The 27,645-nt window shown below is 38.8% G+C and overlaps 1 protein-coding gene across 6 annotated transcripts in view; it reads left to right on the forward strand.

The window, feature by feature from the left end:
* Positions 1 to 1,140: 1,140 nt before the first annotated feature.
* ADAM23 (ADAM metallopeptidase domain 23) overlaps positions 1,141 to 27,645 on the forward strand; it is a 70,030-nt gene continuing 43,525 nt past the window's right edge. For all 6 annotated transcript variants that reach the window (XM_071562795.1, XM_071562791.1, XM_071562790.1 and 3 more), the window contains exons 1-7: positions 1,141 to 1,435; positions 2,505 to 2,731; positions 13,374 to 13,450; positions 22,156 to 22,219; positions 24,338 to 24,420; positions 25,150 to 25,213; positions 27,453 to 27,525. In XM_071562795.1, the coding sequence (XP_071418896.1) occupies positions 1,294 to 1,435; positions 2,505 to 2,731; positions 13,374 to 13,450; positions 22,156 to 22,219; positions 24,338 to 24,420; positions 25,150 to 25,213; positions 27,453 to 27,525 (730 nt within the window). In that variant the 5' untranslated portion in view covers positions 1,141 to 1,293. The remainder of the gene's footprint in view (positions 1,436 to 2,504; positions 2,732 to 13,373; positions 13,451 to 22,155; positions 22,220 to 24,337; positions 24,421 to 25,149; positions 25,214 to 27,452; positions 27,526 to 27,645) is intronic.

The raw sequence follows: 27,645 nt of genomic DNA on the forward strand, positions 1-27,645 counted from the left end.
CTTGGATATTAGAAGTCTGCTGGGCAAAATGTTTGCTAAGAACTCCATATCTAAACTTGTCTCTGAACTCAGGTTTTCTGACTCCTGAAGTCACAGAATGAATACAAAGCAGCAGATTCATCTTCTCATATCTCTTTGAAGTTATTTTTATCTTTGCAACTATTCCTCATATTGCTGGTTCACCCCAGACATGGTGGACTGAAGTATGAGAGATACTCCTCACTGCACAGAAGTGCACTAATCTTTCTGTCCATAGTCCAGGGTGTCTGCTGCAGAACACAGCAGGCCAGAGCAGATTTACATCAGATCACGATCTGACTGTGCATCTCACCACAGCCCTTGTCTTTGTTTATTGTACACTTGTCCAGTTCCTTTGTCCACATTTTGGTAACCCTTGGTTCCCCCTCAGCACCCTCTTCACTGCAGTTGGCTGCAGTCAGTAGAGATGAGCGGGTCCCAGGAACCAAAGGAGGGAACAAGGGTGGGATGCACCTGAGCGGGTCACAGGGACCAAAGGAGGGAACGAGGGTGGGATGCAAGCTGAGTTGTCAGCCGGAGGCGCTGGGAGGGAGGAGCGGGGAGCCTGCAGCTCCACGCAGCCCTCGGAGCAGAGGCTGCCCGTGGGAAAGAAAGATCCCTTGCACCCTCTGCAGCAGCCAGGACTGCAGCTCCCAAACGCCTCACCTGCAGAGCTGCCCGGGCCGAGCAGCCCCGCCTGCCCCGCCCTCAGGATAGCAAACGTGCCCCACCCTGCTCCGTGCTCCCGACCCTCCCCCCAGCGCTGCTGAGCGCTGACCGACTTCAGAGTAATTTCGCTGGGCGTGAAAGCTCTTTAACAGAACTCCCAGACGCGGCTCCTCGCAGCCGTGCCCGCCGGGGGTGACCGAGCGGTGCTGCGCGGGGAGTCCCGCACCCGCTGCCGGTTCGGCGCGGGCGGCAGGGGCTGTGGGCGCAGCCGGCGGCGGTGACCCCGCGGGGGGCGGGCCGGACAGACGGACCGGGCCCCTCCCGGTGTTGGAGGAGCCGCGGGGTCCCGGCAGCGACAGCACATCGGACAGCGGCAGCGCCGCCCGCCCCTAGCGCGCCTGCGCGGGCCCGCGAGGCTGGGGCGGGCGCGGGAGGTGCGCGCGCCGCCCGCCCCCGCGCGGAGGTGCCGCCCGTCCCTCCCGGCGGCGGCGGCTGGAGCCGCTCGGGCGGTGCTGCCGCGGGGACCCGCCCGCGCCCCCCGGGCACTGCCCGCCGGTCCTGAGCGCTGTGCCGCGCCGCGTCCCCCGCCCCGGGGCGCTATGAGCTATGAAGCCGCCTGGCAGCATCTTCCTGCGGCAGCGCCGCCGCCGCCCCGCGCTCCTGCCGCTCGTCGGCCGCCTCGTCTCGCTACTCCTGCTCCTCCACGGCTCCTCCTGCGCCCGGTCCCGCGCGGCTGCGGCGGCCGCCGGTGGGTATGGAGGGACTGTATCTGTCTTTCTGTGTCTCTGTGTGTATCTGTGTGTTTGTCTGTGTGTCTGCGGCCCCTCTGCCTCTGTTCTCCGCCAGGAACCCCGGCAACATCCATTTACCCCCCACCATTCGTCCGTCCCTCCCCGCCTGCAGCTCTGTGTACGTGTCTGTCGGCGGGTGTAACGCGGGGCTCCCCCGGTGTTTGCTCGGTTTGCTGTTGCACAAAGAGGTACGTGTGGCTGCGGTGCTGCAGTGCTGGGCAGCGATGCTGTGCGCGGACGGGCGCGGGGAGGATGCGACACAGAAGGCTGGGGTGGGCTTTGTGCGTGTCACGGTGTGCGTGAACGGGGATCTGCTGTTTTGTCAGCTCGGGGTCGGATTTTTGTGTGTTGCTATGTTGGTTAGTTGGTCCTGGTTGCATGTAGGTGACATGTGGATTGTGAATGTAGTCTGCCTCTGTTATTACTGCTATTACACTGCTGTTACATTGTAATATTGTTATGTTGTTGCATCGTATTGATTGACTCTGTCTTGAAAATTTAACGAGGAGAATACAGGATTGCATTTGAAAAGCTGCTATGAAGAAAAGGGACCTTGTCAAAGTTAAGAGAAGTAGAAATCAATTCCCTTTACATAATAGGAAGTTTAGCATTCAGTGCACATGGACTCTGAATTCAGTTTATCTTACGAACATGGGGAATAGTCTTAGTCTTTTGTAGATTTTTTTTTTTGTGAGAGAATTTAGCTATTGAAGAGGATATAGGGGGTACCTACATATCCATTAAGTTGGTTTGTTTTGTTTCCTTTTTCTTCTTGGAGGTTCAGAGGCATTAAAATATCTATAATCTATGTGTACATATGAAAATGTATATGCAATTAAATAAATAATGTTCTTTCAGAAACTATGTATGAAAAATGAATTGGATGTAGCTCAGTGAGTAAGCTATCTATTTGTTTGCTTGAGTGATTAGTGAAATGTTTGAAAACTTCAAGCAAATATGTAGTTTTTAATGGAAATAAACACATTCTGCCATCAAATTTATGCATGGCATATCTTTCTTCCCCAGGCCTGTACTGGAATGAAACAGAAAGCAGTATAGAGGGAGTACTGGCAGATGAAGACAGTACAGTTCAACAGAGTAACAGCAGTGACAGTAAAAATAACAGCTACAGCAATGCAATCCAGAAAGAAATCACACTGCCTTCAAGACTAATCTACTACATCAACAGAGACTCTGAGACCCCTTACCATATCCTGGATACTAGGGCAAGGCACCAGCAGAAACATGACAAGGTAGAGTAAAAAGAAGCTCATCTGCAGAATTTTCAAAACAGTGATATGTGATGTGAAATTGTGTGTATTTAAATCTGTAGATCTTTGAAATGTAATGGTGGTCCTTGCAACCATTTTTAGGAATTAAAGAAGGATATGTAATTAAACAAGAATGTAATTTCCCTTGTGTTAACTTAAAAATAATTATTTTCCCTTTCAGGATGGTTCAGAAGCTGAACTGTAGATAAAAGGAATGGGAATTATGCAAATTTGGCTTCTCTGATCAGCATAGATTCTGGTGTTTTCAGTTATGGTATACCATCATCAAAAAATGCTTCTTCCAAAATAGCTCGAGACTGCAGAAATGTCTGCATAGGGAGTTTCTTTAGAATCCTGAACTTGCAGCATGAGTTAGTTAGCTTTGAGTGTATCATGCACTACCAAATACATGCAATAATGGTTTCCTGCCAGTGTATGACCAATGAAGACCATTGTTGTGTTACCATTTTTTGTCAGATAATACCTGCATTCTTCTTTTTTAATGACAAGATCTAATGCTCTGTTTTGTACAGATGCAGATAGTAAATTCTTTGTATGTTTTTTCTCCCTAAAATTGTATGGAATTGAACAAACCTTGGTTTTGTGAAATAACTTGGTAATGAACTAAATGTGTCTAAACTATACCATTCAGGATGTACCCTTTAGAATGATTCCATTCTGTTTTTATAAATTTTAATTCAAAAAATTAATTCGTTCCTGCAGGGTAAAACATAAAGTGGAAGTAAAGATAGTTTGAATAGGAAGAGATTACCATAGTAGAGAAGAGACAGCAAAGCAGATCAGTGTGTATGATACTACTGAAGGACTTGGCTATAATGGAGTTCCTACCTATTGAATTGCATTTCTTTTGAAATTTTAGACAGTGAATTTAATATGTATTTTATGTGTTTTTGTTGATATTATGTGCCATTTCAGATGTGGAATTAATACAGAGGCACTGAATAATTCTTTGAAAACAAAGATGCAATAGTTGCGTAGTTTTGAGGTTTTAATAGGAAGAAGGGTTTCTTCCTAGCTTATTGTTACCTGGATCCTAGTATATGACTTTGGATGCATCTAAAACCACCAATATGTTATGGATTGCACAGGAAAGCTCTTTGATTGTTGGAAACTAGAGCTACCAAAAATATTACATTCAGAACTAATACCCCTTTAAAGTGAGACCACTTTTTTAAATATACTTAAACACTGGGACTCTTTGGAGAGGGGTGTGGGAAGACAGGAATTTACAAGTGCTTGCAGACCTGCCTTTGGCAATAATGCTTCCTCTGTATTTCTAGATTTGGTTGTTTTTTTCTTGGGAAACCACAGAGGAGAATATCCACAAATCTCTGCTTAACCAGCATTGCCCACAGGAATGTTGATGCCGTTGCCTATCCTTCCTATGCCCTATCTAGTGTTTACCTGTTGGGCTAAAGCTCTGCAGAAGTCAGTGCTGACAGAGTGGGTATTGATTTCCTTGGGCGTGCTTGCTGCTGAGTATTGTGTAAAGTGGATCTTCTTTCTACTCACTGTGTCCTTTTTAAGCACAGGCAATGCTAACACTGCAGTTTTTCCCCACATGAGTTTTCGGTAATCTTGGCCCTTCATGAAGAGTGACACTATGTTGACTTTGTTCTTCTGGCATGAAATTTCTATTGTTTTGATCCATTTAATTGAAGGAAAGAGTCAATGTTATGTTTGTTGTCTGGATGGGTTTTTGCATGTCTTGCTTCCAGATAATCATACCTTACACCCTCACCCCCAACTTGCATTTTGTGTCTTTCCTTGTGTGAAGTAATTTCTTTGCCCTTTCATCTATTTTACCAATGATATAATAACAAATATTTTAGTCATTTTATGTTTAACATTTATTATAATCTTCTCTATAGAGTGATAATTTAGGGCAGGTGGAAGTCTGCCAAAGGTGTGAAACGAAAACAATCCAAACAACCTATAAACAAAATGGAATGCAATTTGTTGTGAAAGATACACAAGGATTTTGATTTAGGGTGAGGATTTTGTTAGTACTCGCTTTTATCCATTTCTAGAATTAAAATAAATGCTCTAATGTAATAAATCCTACTTGTGAGATTTTGATTACTCCCACATTGGTAATAAAAAGAATTAGCCAAAATATCTTTTTAGTTAGGTAAAGACAGACATCTGTGTTTAGAATTGATTTTTTAAGCATGTGAAAAAAGTAAAGACAGATATGATGGCCTTATATATATATAGTGGACAGTTGAGGAAAAAGTACCGTTTTTTCTTCTTTTACTGTTTTTGGAACTCTCCATCCTTTAACCTGTATTTTCTTGTCAGCCTTAATATGCCATTTGTAGGCATAAGATGCAGATCTACTCCCTAACTATGGATATTATTCAGTAGACTCCTTTCTGTGGAACTTTGCTATGGTGGTCAGATGAATATGTCATATGTGTAGTTCATGGGATTAGACCTGAATGCCTCCAAAATGCTGAGTCACTGTAAGGAGGTGAGAGTAGAGGAAATCTTGTGCATGTGGAAAGAAAGAGGTAAAGCTAGGAAAATATAACTATGTAAAATTATTTAAAATATTTTTAAAAGTTACGTCCTAAAAGTAGGTCTGCAACCTTCTTAATGAAATGTAGGTAGAAAGACTGGAAGAGAAAACAGTGTACCAGAAAATCAAAAATTTAAGTAAGTTACTTTGTTAGCACTGATTCTCTCTATCCTCATTTGGTGAAACATCATTATGTTGGGGAGGTGTCTGTGATTGAAAATGTTGGTGGACCCTCTTTCATTCCTTCTTCTGGGAAGAAGCTTTTTATTGCAGTTGAAAGCAAGAAATGTTCACCATAGTTTTGGCAGTGATCCGTCTCCAAGGGGGACAGAGTTCTAATGTATACTCAATTTTTGCTTTATGCTATGAAAAAAGTAGATTTTAAATACTTGATGGCTGAAGACTCTAAAATCTGTATACCTGTTTCCTCATAATCAAATTAAGGCTAGCTGGTTTTGAGTTCTTCTGAAGTTATTTTTAGTGCAAAATGCTCAAAAATGAGCATCTATTTATAAAAACAGACTGAAGAAGGTCACAGGAATCCTTAAACTTGCTGAAGAGGTCTGACTCATATGTATTCTGTCTTTTTAAACATCTGCAGATGGAGATAGTGTTTTGAATGAACTGGTAACCTTTTTATTGAACCAGATTACTGCTTTGGTTCATTTTTGCAGACTGCATACACAAGATTTTTAGGACCAGCAGGAAGACTGCATAGGGCACAACTTGTCACAAAAGGCAAGGAGCAAGTCCTTGTGGCAGCCAGCAGAGCAAAAAATCCTGCAACACAAGCTGTGGTCTAAAGATAATAGGATTGCTGAAGAAACAGCTCAGGGCAACCTTAGCAAATCTTGGGTAGAAATAGCTTGAACTACGTGCATATGAAGGAAGACTATATTTGCTGGACAGTTTCTGAATCAAATTTTCAGAAGCTGTGAAGGAGCAATGTCTTCATGCATAATGCTAAGCTGTTAGTGTAATTTTGAGGAGGAGGGAGGCATTAAGAAGACTGGGGAAAAAATAAGCCAAGAGTACTTTTGACATGTGAAGACAGTTCCACCTTCCTCCCAAAACCTGGGTTTTTTTGGGGCTGTTTTTCATGGGGTGAAAACTCCAGGTGCTTCTGGTCAGCTCAGCTGTTTGCCATTTAAATAAAGAGAATATTCCTGCCAGCTGAATGTTGTATTTTCTGCTATGTTGCCTTGCTTTAATGGTTGAGATGCAGTGCTGTCTCAATCCTCTATGTAATTTTGGTGTGTAGCATATGAAAGTTGTGTGGGAAAGCATCCTTAAGATGAAAGGAAAACACCTGTATCACAGCCATTGCAAAGGAAGTGGTACTGAGGAATAATCAGGTGTTTTTTGTAAAAGAAGAAAGGGTCATGATTAGTAAACTCTCAGGAGGTGGCATCATGTGAACTTTTACCAAAATCTGAATAAAACTCCTCTGTGCTTAGTTATTGTCTTCCCTTTACTTGCCTGTTTTAGGCCAGGTCTTCACTTTTAATCCCCACATAATGAAAACTGATCAAAATAATGAGTGACGTTCATGTGGTTTATGTGTATAGAACTGTTGGAGAATATTTGTGGTATTTCAGGTGGCTTTGCTTTTTTTCTTTCAGAATTTTCTGTGGTAGAGGTTCAATTTGCACTACTTGTAAATGGATGATTGTGTGTACTTTGTACTTTTTTCTGTTCTATACTGAATTTATATCAATGCAAAAGACTTATCTGGACTCTGCATCTTCAGTAGTTACCAACTAACAAAAGGGTTGAAATTGTTCTTCCTATGTTTGGTTTCTGGGCATAGAGGATTTTCCCTATGCCACTTTCTCCTCAAGTTGATCTAGATCTTTGTTTCCTAGTTGAAATGTGGTTCATGATATTTCTACAACTTTTTAAATACTTTTTAAAATATATTTCTGGGTCCTCTCATGAGCTTCACACAGTAACCTATAAAAGGTTTCAGTTCCCAAGTGTTAGGTAGCACAACACTTGTACTTGTTATAACTTGTTCTGAAATAAAAATAAATTAAGTTTGTAGGTTTTCTAGCATTTGTGGGAAGCTGGGTGCTGCAGGAAAGTGGTCCAAGATATGGATGCACTACTTTGTAAAGTCCTGTGAAGAAAACATCAGGAAGGATATGGTTTTGGAGGCCAGCTGGGTATCTTAAGTGTTGTCATGTTGGGAGAGAATAGTGGGTTCTGGCCCCTGGGATTATAAGCACAACAGTAGGATTGCTTCCACAGGCAGGCCTGGATCTCTGTTCATGTGCCAGGCAACCATTCTTTCAAAGAACAGTCTTCAAGGCTTGGGGTTCAAGTGCATCAAAGTAACTGCTTGTTAATCATTAAAGACCAGAAACAAATCATTAACAGGAAGTTTTCTGAAATGCTGTATGTTTTAAGCATAAGCTTTCGCATGCTGCTGTCACATTTATGTGTGCTGTTTCAATGTGAAATGCTTTATTTCCAAGGAGTACTGGGAGGTTGTCTTGGTGTATGTGCCATGTAATAGAGGTTAACCAAATGCTAAAAAAGGGATGGTTTCTGTATGAGGTCAAAGGATAGACAAACAAGCTAAAAGAAGGGTAAGGAACTAATATATAAGTCACGTTCATTTGTGACATGACTTGTGCGATTATCAGGATGAAGGTCTAGAGCAAAAATTCGATGGTGAAAAATCCACCTAAATCTGACTTTAGTTTCTGCTTCTAAAATAGAAGTGATGAACCTCCTTGCTCAGCGTCTGAGCTGTGAGAGAGAGCCTTTGGCCCTTATTCTAGTCAGCAGAACTGTAAGAAAAAATAGATTTCTAAAAGCTATGAGTTTGTCATTTGGAGATCATATCTGTATAAATACAGCAAATGACCCATAGGTACCATCAGTCCATTAAATAATGCTTTTACTTCTGTTTAAGGACTTAGAATCATAGAGTCATAGAATCGATTGGATTGGAAAAGACCTCCAAGATCATCGAGTCCAACCCTTGGTCCAACTCTAGTCCATTTACCAGATCATGGCACTCAGCGCCACGTCCAATCTGCGTTTAAAAATCTCTAGGGGTGGTGAATCCACCACCTCTCTGGACAGCCCATTCCAATGCCTGATTACTCTCTCTGTAAAGAATTTTTTTCTGATATCCAACTTAAATTTCCCCTGGCAGAGCTTGAGCCCGTGCCCCCTTGTCCTATTGCTGAGTGCCTGGGAGAAGAGACCAACCCCCACCTGGCTAGAACTTCCCTTCAGGTAGTTCTAGACAGTGATGAGGTCACCTCTGAGCCTTGAGACAGAACTCAGTATTTTGAAGGGATAACCTGTTATTGCATTTGGTGTAGTTTTACTATGAAGAAAGCAAAACAAATACAGTATTTTAGTTTTGGTGATGATGGTTGTAAAATTCCTGGAAGTCTGAAAAAAATGAATTATGGACAAATCATGCCCAAATGCAGTAATGAAAACACTGAAAGTTGGGACATAGATCAGTAAAACAGAGATTCCAATTACAGCCTTCTAGTCCACATTAATTTTGAAACTTATTGTAAGCTAATGACTGATTTGAAAGAAACTGGAGTTCTTTATGTGTATGGATTTTTAGCTTGGAAAAAGCCCTAAGAGCTATTGCTTTGCACAAGCAGCTACAGCACTCTTAGAATATCCCTACTATGAGGAATCTCTTACTACAGTGACTACACTACAAGTCTGAGCTTCCAGAACAGTGAAAAGGAGACCTTTTTTTTTTTTTGACTCTCACTAAAACTTGGGTATGTTTGAAAGACTCAGACCCTCCTTCAGCCAGTTCTCTATACATCATGAGTAAGTCTTTGCTGCAGAAAAACTTTATATAATTTTGCAGCTTTTCCAGTGGAGTAGGTTATAGCCCTCAAAGCAGGAGCCTCTGCAGAGGTTTTGAGATGATAAACAAACATGGACAAAGGAGCTTGGTCTGCTTGGTTTATGTAAGTAAAGGATACTCATGGAGGTGTGAACATGTACATGGGTGCAAGTGGTACATCAGGGTGCTGTTTAACATTTTTTCCTGTGAAAAAATACATATTCAAAATACATGCTGATCTACATTATATTCTTGTTTGAATTTGTATTTCTATGCCAATGAGAAGAACACCATATTTCAGATGTTATTTCAGACATTGTATTACACAGTAGCTGCTGAGAGAATACAGTGGAATTATAAGCTGTGTAACAGATTCACGCAGATGCTTTTCTGAAATACTTGGTACATGATGGTTGTAATGTCTAAAACACCTGGTGAGAGCTCACTGGTAGCTTTCTGTGTGAACTGGTTGAAGGAAAAATTCAGTTTCAGAAATAAATACTTTAGTTGCATTATTTTCACCGATTTCTTTCCTATGCTTTTCATGGGTGGTTATCTACTGTTAAGTGGCTTAACAAAATTTGTATTTTGCTGCAGCAGTGGTGTATCACATTCACCTGAATTCTAAACAGTGTCTTTGCTAAACTGCAGGGATTTAAAATCCAATGTTCTTTTTGTAACCAGTGGTTTGAGCTGACTTTGGTGGAGAACATGCCCTACTGCAGGGCATCAGATTAGTGTCAGCTGCTTTGCAGCATTGCTTGTGTGTACAGGCTACTACATCTGTTCAGTGAGTCACAGAAAGAGATAGCAAGTAGTGTTTTTGTGTTGTTTTCAGAAATAGCAGTGTTGTTATATCTGATTCTACAAATGAAGGGGTTTTTTTAATAATATTGCAGAGCAAGAATACAAATTACTTTTAATACTTTAAAGTTGCAGAAAGATAAAGAATACATGGTTGATGTCTCAGAAACTTAAGGGGTGATACACAGGTATCTCTAAGTGGGCTTGATTAGATAAGAGAAAAGCTATAGCAGATCAGTCTAGTCATCCATCTAGCTGTCCCTAAGAGCAGTCAGATGTCTCAGAATGATCTTAATAGAAGAGTACATGCTCTTTTAAATTCTCCAGATTGTTAATACTGAAATCTTGTTGGTGGAGTATGTATGAAGACACATAATTTTAGGTAAATGTTACAAATAGAGGAGACTCAAAGCAGTAGGTCCTGTAATTCTATAGTAGAATCTTTATGTTATAAAACTAATTGCAACCCTTTTCCTGCAACAAATTTTCATGCTTTTTTAAAAAAAAAGTAATTCATATGCATGTTGAAAACACAGCGGCGCTTTTGTCATTAACAGGTTCTTGGAAAGCTCCTTGTGACAGTTGTTCCTTGATTTTACTCTGAAAAGAAAATAGAGCTGGAGTTGAAAAGCCTTTCCCATTAGGCATACATTTAACCTGAGATTCTCTGCTTTTTCTTTCTTTCTATTTATTTTTTTTAATGTTTGTGCTGGCTTAAATTCTTGCGGATTCTCTCTTGATCATGCCACTGGCTTGTCTTTATACTTAAACTCAGTTCTCCAGATCAGTGTCAACAAATTGGTGAACTGGTGAGACAACAATATACATTTACCCACAAATGTATTGCAGAGAAAGCTTGATACTGGCTTGCCTGCATATTATTTTAGATATCAGATAGGATTACTATTTTTTAAATTTTTGTTTAAAGTTTTTGTATTGTTTAATAAACAAAAACCAGGCTTTGCTTCAGACACTGTTTAATGATGTTAAAGATACTTAAAATATTTTGTAACTATATAATTTTTTTAAAGAATTTTGACAACAAAGTTCTGTGACCCTGGGAAATGATCAATCTGGGAACAAAGAATGATGACAGAATAGAGGAAACATCACAGCTGATTTTAGTCTCAATGGCAAATTATATTAAAGAATTTTCTGAAAGATGATGGATAACTTTGCTGAGAAATAAGATGAAAATCACTGCTGCTCTGTGTAGTGCAAGAATGTAAGAGAAACATAAAGAGCTTATCCTTTGTGGAAAAATTTCCAAAGGAGAGCAAAATTGTCAGACTTGTGGGCCTATAATTTAAGTTATGCCATAAACTAGCTAGAACTTGATATAGTTTCGGTGACATACACATTCTGATGTTTAATAAAAACTAGTATTTTTTTTTCTTTTGATTAAAGGTCTTAGTCATAATAGTCCAGCTTTGTGTAATTGTTAATACTGTATCAAATTAGTGTATAAGTAAGACAAGGGATTAGACCCAGCCAGCATGGGTTTAGGAGGGGCAGGTCCTGTCTCACCAACCTGATCTCTTTCTACGATCAGGTGACCCACCTGGTGGATGAGCGGAAAGCTGTGAATGTGGTCTATCTGGATTTCAGCAAGGCCTTTGACACTGTCTCCCATAATATACTCCTGGAAAAGCTGGTAGCCCATGGCCTGGACAAGTGTACCCTCTCCTGGATTAGGATCTGGCTGGTGGGTCAGACCCAGAGAGTGCTGGTGAATGGAGCTGCATCCAGCTGGCAGCCAGTCACCAGTGGTGTTCCCCAGGGGTCTGTGTTGGGTCCAGTCCTGTTTAACATCTTTATTGATGATTTAGATGAGGGGATTGAGTCCATCATCAGCAAATTTGGTGATGACACCAAGCTGAGAGGGAGTGTCGATCTGCTGGAAGGCAGGAGGGCTCTGCAGAGGGATCTGGATAGACTTGAGAGATGGGCTGATTCCAATGGGATGAAGTTCAAGTAGGCCAAGTGCCGGGTCCTGCACTTTGGCCACAACAACCCCCTGCAGCGCTACAGGCTGGGCACAGAGTGGCTGGAGAGCAGCCAGGCAGAAAGGGACCTTGGAGTACTAATTGACAGGAAGCTCAACATGAGCCAACAGTGTGCCCAGGTGGCCAAGAAGGCCAATGGGATCCTGTCCTGTATCAAAAATAGCGTGGCCAGCAGGACCAGGGAAGTGATCCTTCCCCTGTACTCTGCATTGGTGAGGCCACACTTTGAGTACTGTGTTCAGTTCTGGGCCCCTCAGTTCAGAAAGGATATTGAGGTGCTGGAGCGAGTCCAGAGAAGAGCAACAAGGCTGGTGAAGGGACTGGAGCACAAGTCCTATGGGGAGAGGCTGAGGGAGCTGGGGGTGTTTAGCCTGGAGAAGAGGAGGCTCAGAGGTGACCTCATCACTGTCTAGAACTACCTGAAGGGAAGTTCTAGCCGGGTGGGGGTTGGTCTCTTCTCCCAGGCACTCAGCAATAGGACAAGGGGGCACGGACTTAAGCTCTGCCAGGGGAAATTTAAGTTGGATATCAGAAAAAAATTCTTTACAGAGAGAGTAATCAGGCATTGGAATGGGCTGTCCAGAGAGGTGGTGGATTCACCATCCCTGGAGATTTTTAAACGCAGATTGGACGTGGCGCTGAGTGCCATGATCTGGTAAATGGACTAGAGTTGGACCAAGGGTTGGACTCAATGATCTCCGAGGTCTTTTCTGACCCAATTGATTCTATGATTCTATGATTTGATTAAGAAATTATCAGGAAAGATATTCTGTGGAATTCAGATCTAATCTCTTCAACCCTTCTGGAACAGTGTCTTCACAAAAAGAAATTCTTGGATCATCTCTTATCATCTCCTTATTTTTCTAGAAAACAGGTAAGCAAGTTTTAAATGCTTTTTGTGTACAGTTTTAAGAGTCTAGAGAAGAATAAAGTTTATGTATCTGACAAGAGTTGAATATTCTGAAAGTTAAACTTAGCTCCCTATGTGAGGCCAGCTAACGCTGTTGGTTTTGTTGTTGTATGTTGAGCAGCATCAGTATCCTGGCTTAGCTAAAATGCCAAGTATGAAGCCATTAACTGTGAAGGGATAACTTTGGAGGAGTCTTTCATAACGTGTAATACAAGCCTTGCCATAATTTTAGTATTTGAAGGTGTGTATTACATTACAAATGCTTTAATTATTTCAGGCTTTTAAAGGGAACAAATGCAATAACTAATAATAGTGTGTATTTGAAAGCTGGCATTTCAGGTACCATTTGCTTCCCTGCACAAAGGCAAATCCTTTGGAATGAGAATTTGGTATGAGGGCACAGGTTTTCACATGCCTGTGGGATTAATGAAAATAAGCCTGTTTTCCATAACTTTGTTTTTCACAGCCACATTTGTTGCGTATGAAGCTCAGTGAATCTTTTGAGAACTCTGTGTTCCTGTTTACAGGCTGTACATCTGGCCCAGGCAAGTTTCCAGATTGAGGCCTTTGGCTCCAAATTCATCCTTGACCTCGCATTGAATAAGTAAGTATGTGATTTGAGGCTTCTTTTGTTCCTGCTTTTATTATCTTTAACTTATGGTATAAGATCAGGGCATGTGATATTCCAGGATCTGTTGAAAAGTATGCTATTATCTAAGTTTATTAATGTAAAATAACATTTAACCTTTTTCTTATGTGAGGAAATGTTAATGTATGCTGACACATAACACCTTTAAAATTTTATTGTTCATTATAAAATAAATTATGATAGGTGGAAAAGTGCAAATACTGGTAGTATTTGAAAGGTGTGGATTTTCTTGTGCTTTTTTTTACTTATTGATTAATTGTCACGAGATGTTTTAGTTGCTCAAGTCAGTGTGTAGGAATGCTGTAAATAATTGTATGAATGGCTCATCTTTGATGATCTGGAAAACATGCTGTTGTCACTACAATAATGAAGTTCCTGATGAGGTGGGAGTCCTCATGGTGTGGTTGTACTGAAAGGTGCAGCTGGAGTCTGTTTATCTGTGAGACAGACAAATTTGTGTAATTGTCAGGTCTAGAAGGTCTGACTTGTGGTACGGGTCAGTGGTGGTTTAGTCGTATCAAACATACTTTTATATCCACTGCTGAAGGTATGGAGATATGTGGGGTTTTTTAAATTTGTATCAAAGTTTTTTTTGCCCTTGAAAGTTTACACTGAGAAAGTTTAAGGTAGAAGTATAAAATCAGTACCAAATACTGGATGGGTAGAATTATGTACAGTAATGCTCAAAAGTGCATTTGGCCCTTCTACTGCCCTTGAGACTTTCAGCATGATTAAAAAAGGAGAAACAAATTTTACAGAGAAAATTCCTTACTGGTTAGGCAACCCAATGTGTTCCTCTAGTCTTGGAGTTCATATGAGGTCTTATTTTGGTCTTAACTGTCATGTAGTGATAGTTCTGTTAGGGAGAAAAATGCAGCTTTATCTAATAGCATTTCAAAGCAGTAAGTTATGGCTTGATAAAATTTTCAGAAATATTGTATTTGTGTATTTTTCTGCTTGGCTGCCAATTCTCAGATGTTTTGCTGTAAAGGTGAACTGGAAATATTTTCCTTCATCCATGCATAATTTTGAAATTTAAGTTGCTCTTGCATTTTCATCTTTCAAAATGTCATACAAAATCTGGAGTGGCTGGCAAAAGATGAGTTAATATGAAGGCTGGGAATGCCACACAATTGCAGGAGAAAGATGGCTTGAATATAGCTCTGCATTCTCTAGACTCTGGAAGGGCTGTGGTGTAGCACAAGACTTCTGTTTAATGAAGGTTAATGCCATGCATAGCAATTCCAGTGGATAATCACAACATACTTGTGAAGTGAACCTGTGTTTGGTGGGCTCTAAGCTACAGGGAATTTCTTCTCTTGCTATGCTTGCCACTGTACCTGTCTGTCTGTCCAGCCAGCAGTGAGACCAAGCACACATTCCCAAGGTGGCACTGTATGTGTAGGGTATGGCTGGTCACACACACAATCCCAGAGAAAAACATTGCCTCTACTGGCACCACATATAAATGCAGACAGCACTCGGTTGAATAAAACTTCAAACAGCCTGATAAAGTTCTCCAGCTCATGAGAATTCAAAGTTTGCTGGTGAAACTAGTGCACCAATGCTCTCCTGATCCACAGGCATGCTTAGCATCCACGGACTCAAATGTTAACACAGGCTTTAAGTTCATCCAGTGTTGATGCCCAGGCCTGAGGTCTGTTATTTGGTCACCGGCGTAGGCCTCAGTCTTTGCAGACACAGGTCTCCTTACAGGTGATGACAGACTCTCAAGTTTGCTTGCACATCAAACCTGTGCAGAACAGAGAGCAAAGTCACAAAGGCAATATTGCCAGTAGGACTTTACCTAGGACAGGCTGCAGTGATCTGGTGCAGGGCTGTGCCAAACAAACCTGCTGTCTTGCAGCTTACACTAATGACTCCTTTTTATGCTGCTTCCTCTCCATTTTCCAGCACTTGTTCTGTCCTGATTAACTTTCCCTACCTTTGGCACATCCCCTGAACATTCCATAAAAGTGATTGCACATACCCACAAGTCTCTATGGGCATTCTGGAACAAGTTTGTTCCTTCCCAGGAGAGAAATGATGATGTTGTTTACCACTTATCTGTTCTAAAGTTCTGGCTGAACCTCTTCAAGGCCATGCCCAAGTAGTTTCTTCCGTGGCTGATCAGTCAGTGACCTAACAGAGATAATAAGGAACAACCAGAACTCTTATCTCCTGTTCATTAGGGTAGGGTTTTGGTTGCATTTCCTGTCCTAATCTCAAGCTGAATGGCTATTATCCAAGTACTAGTAGCCTTACATTCCCCAATCCTTGCAGTGTTACCCATTGTTCATCCCTGTTGTTTGTTCTTGCTTTTTTTTTACAACAAACGGTTCATAAAGAATATGAGTATTTTTTCTAATTGTGGCTGTTTGCCAGCAATCAAGAAATGGCAGTGCCTTTCACTTCAAAAGGGAGAGGGATATCACTAGATGTGCACCTTATGTGTAGAAATTCTGCTCTTGGGTTATCAGGAATTTTCTTACTGCCTGCATATAAAGGTGCAGGGTGTTTAGATGCCTTACTGATATCTCTACTGCTTGCCTCTTTATAAGTAGCTTCCTTAGTCATTTTTGACTCATAAATGTTTGACTCTTTCTTTGGTGCTGCTCCAGAAAATGATGACTTCAAAAACCTGTCCTACTTTTTGTCTGGACATAATACTCTAAAACTGTAAGTCATAAAACTTGTAACATAAATTGTAAATACCCAGAGACAATGATTTGAAAATGATGCATTCTCGTATTTCAGTTACATTTTTGTGTTCAGTAAAAGGCTGCCTTTTGCTACTTTGTTGGGTTACAGTGAGTTTTAGTTGGCATATTGGTGTTGCTAATGTCTAGTCAGAAGGAAAGGCAGAACAACAGGGCCAGACTTGAACTGTTACATGCTATTGGACAAAATAGCAGTCCCATGTGAAATACATATTCAAAATCCTGAAATACTCTTGTATATGTTGAATATATACTTAGTTGCTCTTAGTGAGTTATTGCCACCTACTCTCTTGTATTCTGTATATTTTGGTTTTGTTCTTGTGTTTTTTTGAATCTTCTACAAATACACAAAAATAAAATCAAGGATGGTTGTTACATACAACAGGTCCTAGTTTTTACCTCTCCTGGAATCTGTGTGATTGCCTACCTTCTGTGTTGCAGCTGCTCATTTTTTTACATCAAATATAACCAGGCAGTGAAGAAAATTGGATATTCGCTTTAATTAGTAACTGTTAAGATTTTGTAGGAAAAACAGGTGGCAGTCTGAAAGTTTCTGGAGCATCTTACTTGAAGGAAATACAAGCCCTCAAACCCTTGAATCCAGTGACAGAGAAAATTCACATATGAGATTTGTATGGCGTTTGAATGGGTAACCAACTTTGCTGTTGCACAAGACTTAAACCAGATGAAATATAATTTGTTATCCTAAAGGTGATTGTTGATATCTTTTTCTGACAAGAAGACTCAGGAAATAAAGATCAGTTCTGAACTCTTTAACAAAGTGGGCTACTCTGAAGTTTCAGGCATCTTGCCCCTTGTTACACTTAAATGTTTGAGCAATTTCAGGCTGTCAGTGTGAGGTCATTTGACAGTGCATAGTAATTGCAGATATGTGTATTAGGGAAATAATTTGATGCAAAAAGTAATACTTTTTCTAATTAGTAATGGATTAAGTAATGGTTTGATATAATGCTCTTAGTATAAAAATGAAAGTTTATAGAATCCTAGTGGGATAACAATCCCATCTGAAGAAAAGTTGCAATTCAGCTGTAATAATCTGCCCAAACTCAATGAATTCAACAAATAACATGTAACATTGTCTTAAACCCCAAGTTCTATAAAAAGCCTTTTAAAGTGTTCATTCATTTCAGCAAGTTCACTTGTGTCCTTAAGCAATAATGTCAGTCCATTTGTTGTAACAATGCACTTGCATAATCAATGATCTTGTATATCCAGTTTCTTAGTTTTCATTGATGTATTATATACATAAACAAGTGTCTGTGAGGTGCTAACAAATTAGTTTTTAACGATCTCTTTTTCATCAACATGTAAAAAGCTTTTAAGCTGCTGTTCTGTTGAAAGACAAGTTTCTGCAGGTAACTTTTATATCCTGTTTAAAGGTAGCAGTTTGTATGTTCTGGTGTAGTACTAAAACACATTAAAGAGCAGTGCTACCAAAAGCACTGAATTAAAAATGTCTGCCTGCTGCTTTTTAGTAGTGAGGGAAGTTTGCCATATTGTGTGGCAGTTTTCGGACAGGGCTTAGTCCGAGCCTCTGAACAAAGAGGTCTCCACCAGCACAGGGTGCTGAGGCTGTAGTGGAACTGTGGTGGCTGTGACACATACAAGGAACAGGGAATTAGTTAACTGAGCAGGACAAAAACAGAAGAGAAAAAACAAAGACAAAAACTTCTGTCCCTTCCTACTAAAAGCTTGCCTCAAAATTGAGGATTTTGGGGGGAGAAAAAAATCAGCAAAATGAGCCTGTATTTTTCATCTTTTTCTTCTTTTCTCTGTACAAGTTCATCTTACAGGAAACTCCGTTTACAGGAAAATGGATTTCTTTTTAATGAAGGTATATGAAAAATATTTGTCATTTTTGGCTTGAACTGAAAAATGCAATCCCACCACATTTGACTGTTACGTAACTTAAATATTTGAGGCATAAAAACAGGATGAGTATTGTGAAAAGTTAGTTTCTTATGTGAAGTGCATTACAGCACATTTTATCTATCAGTTTAAAGCATATAATTGATGTTTATTAGCTGAGTTGGTTAAAACCTGGTTGTAACAACGCCAAGGTCATGGGTTCAATCCCCTATGTGGGCCATTGACTTAAGAGTTGGACTTGATGATCCTTGTGGGTCCCTTCCAACTCAGAATAGTCTGTGATTCTGTTCCTTATAAGCTGTAGTCTAGATTTTGTGATGAATGTTTCTATAGGGTTGAATTAATGTGAGAGTAGTCCCAGAGGAGTGTGACATTGTTAGCCTAATTTTAAGAACAGTAGAGTGGTAACTGGTCTGTTTGAGAAACTATTTGATTCTTGTGGGTTTTTTCAAAAGTCTCTTTTAATGGAAACGTGCAAAGTAGTCACAGTTTTTCAGAAAGAAACTTCAAATATTTATGACACTTTCTTAAATGAACACTTAAACATTTAGGGTATTAAATGGGTCCCATAGGATACACAAGCTGCTAATTCACATGTGGTGATAATACTCTGAAAAGTTTAGTCAACTTTCAAACATTTGTTACAGAGGAGATGCAAAGAACTTAGTGTTAGGATTTTACAGCAATGTGTGTGCCCTCCTGTAAGTGCAGTCTTGAGTTTCTCAGCTGTAAGTAATAGGGCTTTACTGCCTTATTCGCCATTTCCAGAGCTGGAAGCAACCTATTGTAAGTTATCCTTTGCCTCAGTGGGAATTTCATGTGCAAAAAGTCTTAGGGCAGATGTGAAAACCTCTTACCACCCTCACAGTAAAGCATTTCTTCCTTATATCTCAATCTACCTTCTTTCATTTAAAGCCTTCCCCCATTGTCCTGTCTCTGTATGTCCTTGTCCTACATGTAAAAAGTGCCACTTGTCAGACAACTTGCTTGTGGAGTGAAAAGACTTTATTCCGTGCACTTCTGATCTTGGGTTTAATTGAGTGTGGATCTCTCATCCATCTGAACACGATGTTGTATCTCTGTCAGCTGAGATGAAACCACAGCCATTGGTTTGGTGGATTGTTAGGGTCAGCATGCCTTGAGCATGGCAAATACACCTCTGTGACAACATGATAAAATTCTTTCTGTCTTGAAGGAAATGTTAACAGAAAAATGCCCTTGCATAACCTTAGTAGTTCTGTGTGGCAAATTTAAGAATGTAATAATGACCAGAAACTAGTGATGCATACCTTGTACCAGCACAGCATGAGAAAGGTTTGCGAAAGACAAAAGGCTTATAGAAGATTTTCTACTCTAACTTCTAGGTGGTGGATACAAAAGGGTGCTTCAGAAATTAAAGTGAACTTTGTTCACAGCATGGGAAGTATACCATGAACAGCAGATCTTAATTTTCATTGCTGAGAATTTGTTTGGTATGAAGAATTTCCCGTGCCTTGTATCCAGTAGATCCCAAAGGTCCATTTTGGAGGCATCTGGCACTGGTGTGTTGGACATGGGGGAAGCTTCCAGCAGCTTCTCAGAGAAGCCACTCCTATAGCCGCCCCCCCACCCCCAACCTGTCCCTGCAGACCCATCATTTGGAAAGCCAGTGATTAGAAAAGTGTTGAGTCTGTTGGAAAAGTCACTCTGCTGCATCCTTGCTTTGTATTTGTAATACATATGTAGGAGTTTTCCATCGTAAGCATGCCATGTTGGATATCCTGTTATGTGGAACATTTTATTTGGACACTACCTGAATCAGGAATTCCTTTGCAATTGGAAGTAATGGCAAGCTAAAGAATGGAAAAGGTTGGCACATGATGTGCTACAGCAGAAGCTCAACCAGAGTCCAAGACAAGAGTACTAAACTTTGGAAAGATTCTTCAAAGGGTGGACTAAAGAAATTTTGAGCAGCTCCTGTGTCACATGAAATAGGATAAATCTGAGGCAAATGCTGTAATCAGACTGCAGTTGTGAGTCAGTACCCACAGTTTGAAATCACCTACTTCAAGTCTTACAAGATGCAAAAAGCATTAGAGAGCACAAAAAGCAGTTCTGACATCAGTCATGCAGGGTTACTAGAAGGGGGCAAAAAAGAGGGTGTGAAAGTGTGAGCTTGATTTGGCAACAGGTGGATAAATGCTGCTCTTGGAATTGGTTTGAAGGTCTTGGTGAATTCAAGCAGAAGTGTCTAAAAACCTGAATCTGGCCAAGGTGTATGAAGTTGAGCATAGTTCCTGTGTTTAACCATTCTCTGTGATTTTTTTCATACTTCTATCCTAATCAGAGTTTTTGATTTTCTTACTTGTGTCAGTTACCTGTAGACTGGTCTGAACCATCCCATCAAGTAAAGAGAATGAGAGTCCTTAGGCTTGACAACAAGTGTGAAAAATGCAAAGAGTAAAAGGACATTAGCAACACTCTGAAGTTTAATTGTTTTGAATTTGAAGCTCCTTAGAAGCTTCAGATCTTGCCACCTGAGGAAGCAAATGTTTGCATTGTGGTCAAGTAAATACACTGTTTACACAGCATTTTTATTTTCTGCAGAACGTTTATAGCTTACTCTGATACAAATAGAGAAAGTTAAAATTACTTTATGCAAGTGAGTTTATTTTTATATTGGTGCTTTAAAAATATATCTGTTAAATACTGCCTTCAAAGTGATGTTTAAGACAAATTATGAGACTTCAGTAATTACCCTGGGCTATTAGCACTGGTTTTGCAGGCACAGAATGCCCTTAGTGTGGGCTCTGCATTCCATGAGAAAGGACTTTTAAGAGACCCACTCATAACTGACTTCTGCAGGATGCTCTTTGAGGGTAGTGCCTGATAAATGTGGCATGAAGAATTGATTTTATGAGCCATGAGTCCCAGAGTTAAAGTGTTATCAGGATTGCTAATAGCCTAATTGGAGTTTGAGATATCCATTATCATAAGTTGTTGTTAGTCATGAATTCCCACCAGAGCTATTTTGTCAGACCAGACTTCCATAATGATGTTTCTTATTTGTAGCCACGATATTTTTGTTTGGATATATGTACCACTATCAGACCCTCTAATGATTTTTTTTTAAGCTGTAGGGGTCCATTAGAGACTTCAAAAATGCTAAGAATTCTGGGTTGCATTAAGTAAAATGCTTATCTGGCATATTTGGTGGGCCAGTTAACATATTTAACTGCTTTGCTCTCCCTGGGGCTGTGCTGCAACCCTGGTTATAAGGGCTAGGATGTGAATGGGACACTGAGATTGTCACAAGATATACACAGGCTAGCTAATCTTAGTTAAAAAAGCAAACAAAAAAAACAACAAAAAAACCCCCCACAAAACAAACAAACAAAAACAAAAAAGAAAAAAAGAAGAAATCTGAAGTGTAAATTACACAGTAGGGGAAATTTTTATGCTTCAGAAATTTGTCTTGCCAGAGTAAGAAAAAATTAGAGTGGGAAAGGTATCTAAGAAAAAAAGTGAAAGTAAGAGGAATACTATGGGGGGTATTTTGAGTTGTGAATTGGTTTGTTTTTTTTTTAAAGAACATCACTGGTTTGGGAAAAACATGAGTATTTGTAGTTTGTGAAAGTGAGTATACACTTGTGTTCAGAACAATCATGTATGTGTTTGTTCAGCCCTACATATACTCTGTTTAGCTTTTAGTTAAAATGTAAAATTTATTTGAAAATGTTGATAAACTGCACATACATTTTGTGAGTTACTGTCAGCAAACCAATTTCTAAAGCCATGGGATTTTTTTTCATATTTGAAAGGCTGATAATCTTATTGTAAAGCTAAAATACAGGGGAATAAATTGTAGAATAAAATTCCCCCTTCTGTAAACTGACTTCCAGTACACCATCAAAGCATTTACTGGACACAAACTGCTTGATTTTTTTAAACTAATCTATGGGGAAAATAAAAATAGTTTGAAAATTCTAACAAAAGCCCCCTCAAACCTACTCATAGCACTGGAAATAATATTCATATTTTTCTTATCTTTATTTTTCCTTTCTTTGACAGTGACTTGTTATCTTCTAATTATGTGGAGATTCACTATGAAGATGGAAAACCAAAGTTTTCTAAGGTATTGTGCTCTTAAATTGTGTCATAATGGTCTTTCTGAAAGAAAAGTGCCAATAAAACATTTAAAAGGAAAAAAAAAGAAAAAAAGAAAAAATGTTTTGTGAGACATAAACCCACCAGAATTCTTTTTGCACACATACAAGGTAACTGTGATCTAATTTTGTCAGGGTACCTCAGTAATTCAGGAGGAAAAAGTGTGTTTTGGGCTGAGGGTGTGCATTTGTAGGTGGTAGTAGTGAAGATGATCCAGTTACAACCAGAACAATTACATCTTGTAAAATGTAGGAGGTGGAGGGTTTGAAGTCACCATCAGATTAATCTTCATTAATTATTCACATGTCCTTAGCACAGAGTGCAAGGAGAAGGGATAATGGTAATGTAAGACATTCAAACAAATAAAAAAAAACTTGAAGTGACTTTTCTTTGCTAGAATTACACACTTGTGAAGCAGAAAATGAAAGACTTAACTGAAACTTTAGCCCCTGGAGTTATTACAAAATCAGCATATTGCTTGATAGCCAATTAATTGTGTTTGTCAAACTAGCTGCCAAATTGAATTCAGTGCAATAGGCTCTTAATGCAAGGGCAGATTAAAGTTATTCAGGATAGTTCAGCCCTGGGGAACCAGATCAGCCTTTTTGTTTGTTGTAGTAACAAAATGAGGGTTGGTATGTTCCTAGGAAGGTTAAAACCTATATTTTCAGGGAATAACTTTTCTCATATTTGGTATAAATGCCAGAATATTTGTTGTGAACTTACTATGTGTGAAATACATCTCTGTTTAGAGTGGAGGCAAGCAAACATTCCAATTGCATTTATGCCTTCAGAAAGTCAAGACTGTTGTTCGTCCAAGTATATCTAGTTTGTTATTTTGCCCTTGTTATAGAGAATCTCAAATAAAATACATTACAGATAAGGGTAGAATTAAGCAATTACACCACAATTTAATTATTCAAATACACTATTTTGTTTTCTTCCACTGAAGAAGAAAATGAGTTTCATGTAATGTGCAAAGGAAGTTGTTTCATTAAGACTCAGTACTCTGCAGAATAGGCAAAAATGGTAAATGATGCAAGAAAACAATTCCCACTGGCATTTAGACAAGCTCCTGCAATTGTCAGCTGCAGCCCTGGTATTGAGCACTGCGGTTGCTGAATCATGAATCTGACTGGAAAATTATATTAGAACTTCAGACTCAGCAAATGGGCTACCTTTGCATGCTGCAGTAACTTGATCCAAACTTCCTAGGGGAGGGTTTCTGAATTGTGTTATTTAGAAGCAGTAATAGAGCTCCTGAGGTCACACTAATCTGCAGAAGACTTCATTATAGGTTCAAAAAATATACACACAATTTGTGTAGCGGGTCAAATGAGGACTGGATTCTTGTCTTTTGCAGTATCTTATAATACTTTTTAAGCCTAAGTAAATAAAAGATTGTTTTGCTGTCTGATGTAGATTTAAAGAAGTGAGATCTTCATGAAAATAACTGTATTTTATGGAAAGGGGTAGTTTATTGAAAAAATAACTGAAGAAAACAGCAATCCTTTACTCAGATGATCATTTAAAAAAAATTCTTGAAAAACTTTGTATGAGAAAGATAGTCACAATTTAGCTTTTAAAATGATGGTTTATGCATTCTCACTATGGAGAGGTAAACACACAGTGATTACCTTCTGTGTAATACTTTGATTTAGTTATGCCCAGTGGCCTGGTAGGATTTTTTTTCCCCTTCTGAATAACTCATTCAATGAGATGCAAAATGGAAGTAATGCTGTGCATAGATAGATGCAGAGTGTCTTTGTACCTTCTTGAGTGATAATGTTGAAATGTTGGAGTTCAGATGACATGACACCAGAATTAAGAATATTTTTATGATGGTTTTTCTAATGATACATGAGAGACACCAACACTCAAGGGGTTTTTAATACAATTTTTTGAGAATACTTTTTATCTGGAGCTTAGCTGGGCTTATTGCTGATAGACTGTAAAAACAATTACTTAAATCAGCCAAAATGGTATTGTTAGTATTAGATATTTTTTGCTTTAGTTTTAAGCAAGAGACATTATACCAGGGCAATTTTTTGTATGTGACTGTTTTTGGTTTTGTTTTCATTATTAGGGGGGAGAGCATTGTTACTACCATGGAAATATCAGAGGTATTAAGGATTCCAAAGTTGCTCTTTCAACTTGTAATGGTCTTCAGTAAGTGCTTGTTCTGATTTTTCAAACAAGGCTATAACTAATTATGACTCTTGAATATTATCACTTAATATGTGAGGGACTGAAATTCTACAGGCCCAAAGATTTTTGATGGTTAGAAATGCCAGTACCAGCTATGTCAATCTGCTAGCATTTTTTTAATATAATTTGAATTAGTATTTTGATGCTGTCTCATAAAACCTTTGAATATGGTAAGTGCAAATAAATATTTCCCCAGATAACTTATTATGGTAAACAATAAACCAGAATTGTACTTTAGCAGTTTGCATGCTCAGTATTCATGTATGATTCTGTCAGCCAATAGAAAAATTGATCTTGTTAGATTGTACAAGGAAAAATGTAAGAAATTACATTATTACAACTAGTTACTGTTAAGTGCAACTCAGCTGTTGACTATTTTCTGTATGCTAATGTGTGTCTTAGTACTTCCTCTTTCCAAGGTCAAATCTTTACTCTTTTTGGTACTTTGTCATTGCATTGCCATTACATTTCGTGTAGTGTTAGTTCATTAAAATGTCCCTGATATCTTAAAACATATATGTATTCTTATCTTTAGCTACATGTGGTAGTAATGAAAATATGTGGAATTTAATTTATTATTGATAAGTTTTTCAGCACTAAGTTTGGTTTTGTTTCATCAAAATTCCTATCCTGGAGTCAAACTAATTGCCATGTAATCCTAAATATCACTTCTTTTTCTCCATGTTTTAGTGGCATGTTTGAAGATAGTACTTACCTATACTTGATAGAACCAGTGGAACTGACCCACAATGCAGTAAGTTTATTTTTGTCTAATTTATTTGGTTTGGGACAGGGCTCAAGGAATAGCAAATACGAGTTTTAGAATAAATCAAGAAATGGGTGACGTGTCTCATGCATTCATATGAAAGCCAAAAGTATTTTAAAACACTTGATTGGCAATTATTTAAGTCAGGAAATTTGTAAGTATGATTTACCTATGATTTTTCTCTCTTTTTCTTTACTCTTTTGTTTCCTACTTACTGTGGATCATTTAGATGCTGGGAGTACACTCCTAAGACTGTTTGCATAGCACATGGTTATGAACTGTCAAAAAGTGTTTATCAATTTGCTATAGTAGTTGAACTAAAGTATTTATAAATTCCTAGAAGAGATCTCTGGAGCTCATTAATACATTCCTCTCTAAATAGTTGTATCGAATTGCTCTTGACCTACTATGTTTCCACACAGTGCTTAATTAAGTAGTTAATTATATCAGTGTTTTTTATACTTTGTATGTGTTAAGTCAGTGGTCACTGTACAGCTTAAATGATTCTAGTACAGCATATTCAAATATATGACTGTGCCGGATCAGCATCTAGGACTGCATTTATGCAAATACCTTGCTATTATTATTTTTGTATTTCATAGTAAGTATTATAATACAGTTGTTCTTAAAACTTTAGCTGTTAATAGACCTGACACAATTTCATAGGCAGTAGTAACACTAGGTAGATTTCTACCTCTTGAGTGATTCAAATATTTGAGTAATTCTGCAACACTGAGACAGAGAATTCTCAAGGTTTATATCCTGTTTGGTCTGTAGGATGTATTCCAGATGCTGTAGCACAGCTCTTAAACTTGTCTCCTCTGTTAGACACCAGGATGTGACAAATAATTGGTGCTGCAGAACCAGTTTTAGTGACTGTGAACTTACAGTCCAAATGAAGATCTGCAAAAATCATTGTCTGATAGTGTCAAATAAACTGGACCAATATCCAGAGGAATCTGTATCGATTGGATGGCCATTTATTGGACTATAAATGAACCTTTAAAGACACGGGAAAATATTACATCCTAAAAAATTTGTCTGTCTTCCCAGAAGCACCATTGCATGCCATGTGTCTATGTTTGATGTAGCACATGTTCATAAAGGTTGTAAGTCTGAAAACTGACAACACAGACACAGTAAATTGGAGATTATATTTATACCACAGTATCCATATAGTAGGAAGAAGAGAATTTCACTTAACTGTTTTCTTGCTTGGGTGAACAAAGGAAACCAGGATCTCTCAGTGTGGTACATCAGTAAAACTTGTAAGTATAGCAGAAGTTCTAGTTATAAAAGTGAGATACAATTTGCCAACTCTTGTGAAGATTCAAGTTGGATTTAAATGTTAAGAAGAGAGATGAGATGCATGTTTTTCTCAAAACTGCTGAGAAGAAAGTAATACTGCTACAGATAGATTTGAGAGGCTCGTTTTTTGAGTGCACTATGAGAGAAAAATATCAGCCTTCAGTCTGTAGTTTATTCAGCTTGATTTATCTTAATGGTAGTAGATACTATATTAAACTCCCTCCCTTTCCTCCCCAAAATCCAGCAAAAGGTGCAGTATTGTCCTTCAGCATGTTATTTATTTCTTATGGAAGTTACAGAATAGTAGCATCGTGCCCTTTGCAAAGAACTGCTTGTTTTGGCAGGCTCTGCCGAGGAGGTGTTACGAGTAAAGGGTTCTTTTCTAAAGCAGATACTCAAATGTGATAATTTGGGGTATGTCAGACTTCTAAAGAAAATACACATTTAAAAGTCTTGTACTTTTTAAGTGTTGTTTACACCAGTAAAACAGGGTGAAATGATCCTTTTAAGGATAGCATATTGATTGCTTTCTCGCATTTTGCTGCAATTAGTCAGGATTTTTTCATAAATAGTAATAGTTGCTTTTGATCGGTGGGAGGAAGATTTCAACCAGATACAGACTTCCGAATTTGATTTATTGGGATAAATGATCTGTATTCTGTAATACTAAGACTTATAAAGGACTTTGAGTTATCTCAAAGACGTCTGTGATACTTCACTTTTGTAGGCCAGTAAATGGGCTGGAGCGGAGAGACTCCAATGCTCAGGATTGCAAATATATTGCTTCAAATGGGTAGTATCCCAACTACTATGATTGCTTGCATTTTATGACAAAAAAAAGATAAGTACTGAAAGAAGTGCCACATCTTTCACTTGAAAATATTAATTAGAAGAAAATTTCACATATTTTTCTTATCAGGAGAGTAAAAGTAGGCCACATATCATCCAAAGAACTTACGGAACACAAGTCTCCAAGCAGTTGCAGGACCTTGGTATGTTTTTGCTTATGTTTTGAGTTTTTCAATATTGGAAATAATCATGTATATAACTTGAAAAAATTTGAATATTAGGCTAACAGTGTGTATAAAATTGCTGATGATTAGAAAAACTTG

The sequence above is a fragment of the Pithys albifrons genome, chromosome 8 (genome assembly GCF_047495875.1).
Source record: "Pithys albifrons albifrons isolate INPA30051 chromosome 8, PitAlb_v1, whole genome shotgun sequence".
Classification (NCBI taxonomy): domain Eukaryota; kingdom Metazoa; phylum Chordata; class Aves; order Passeriformes; family Thamnophilidae; genus Pithys; species Pithys albifrons.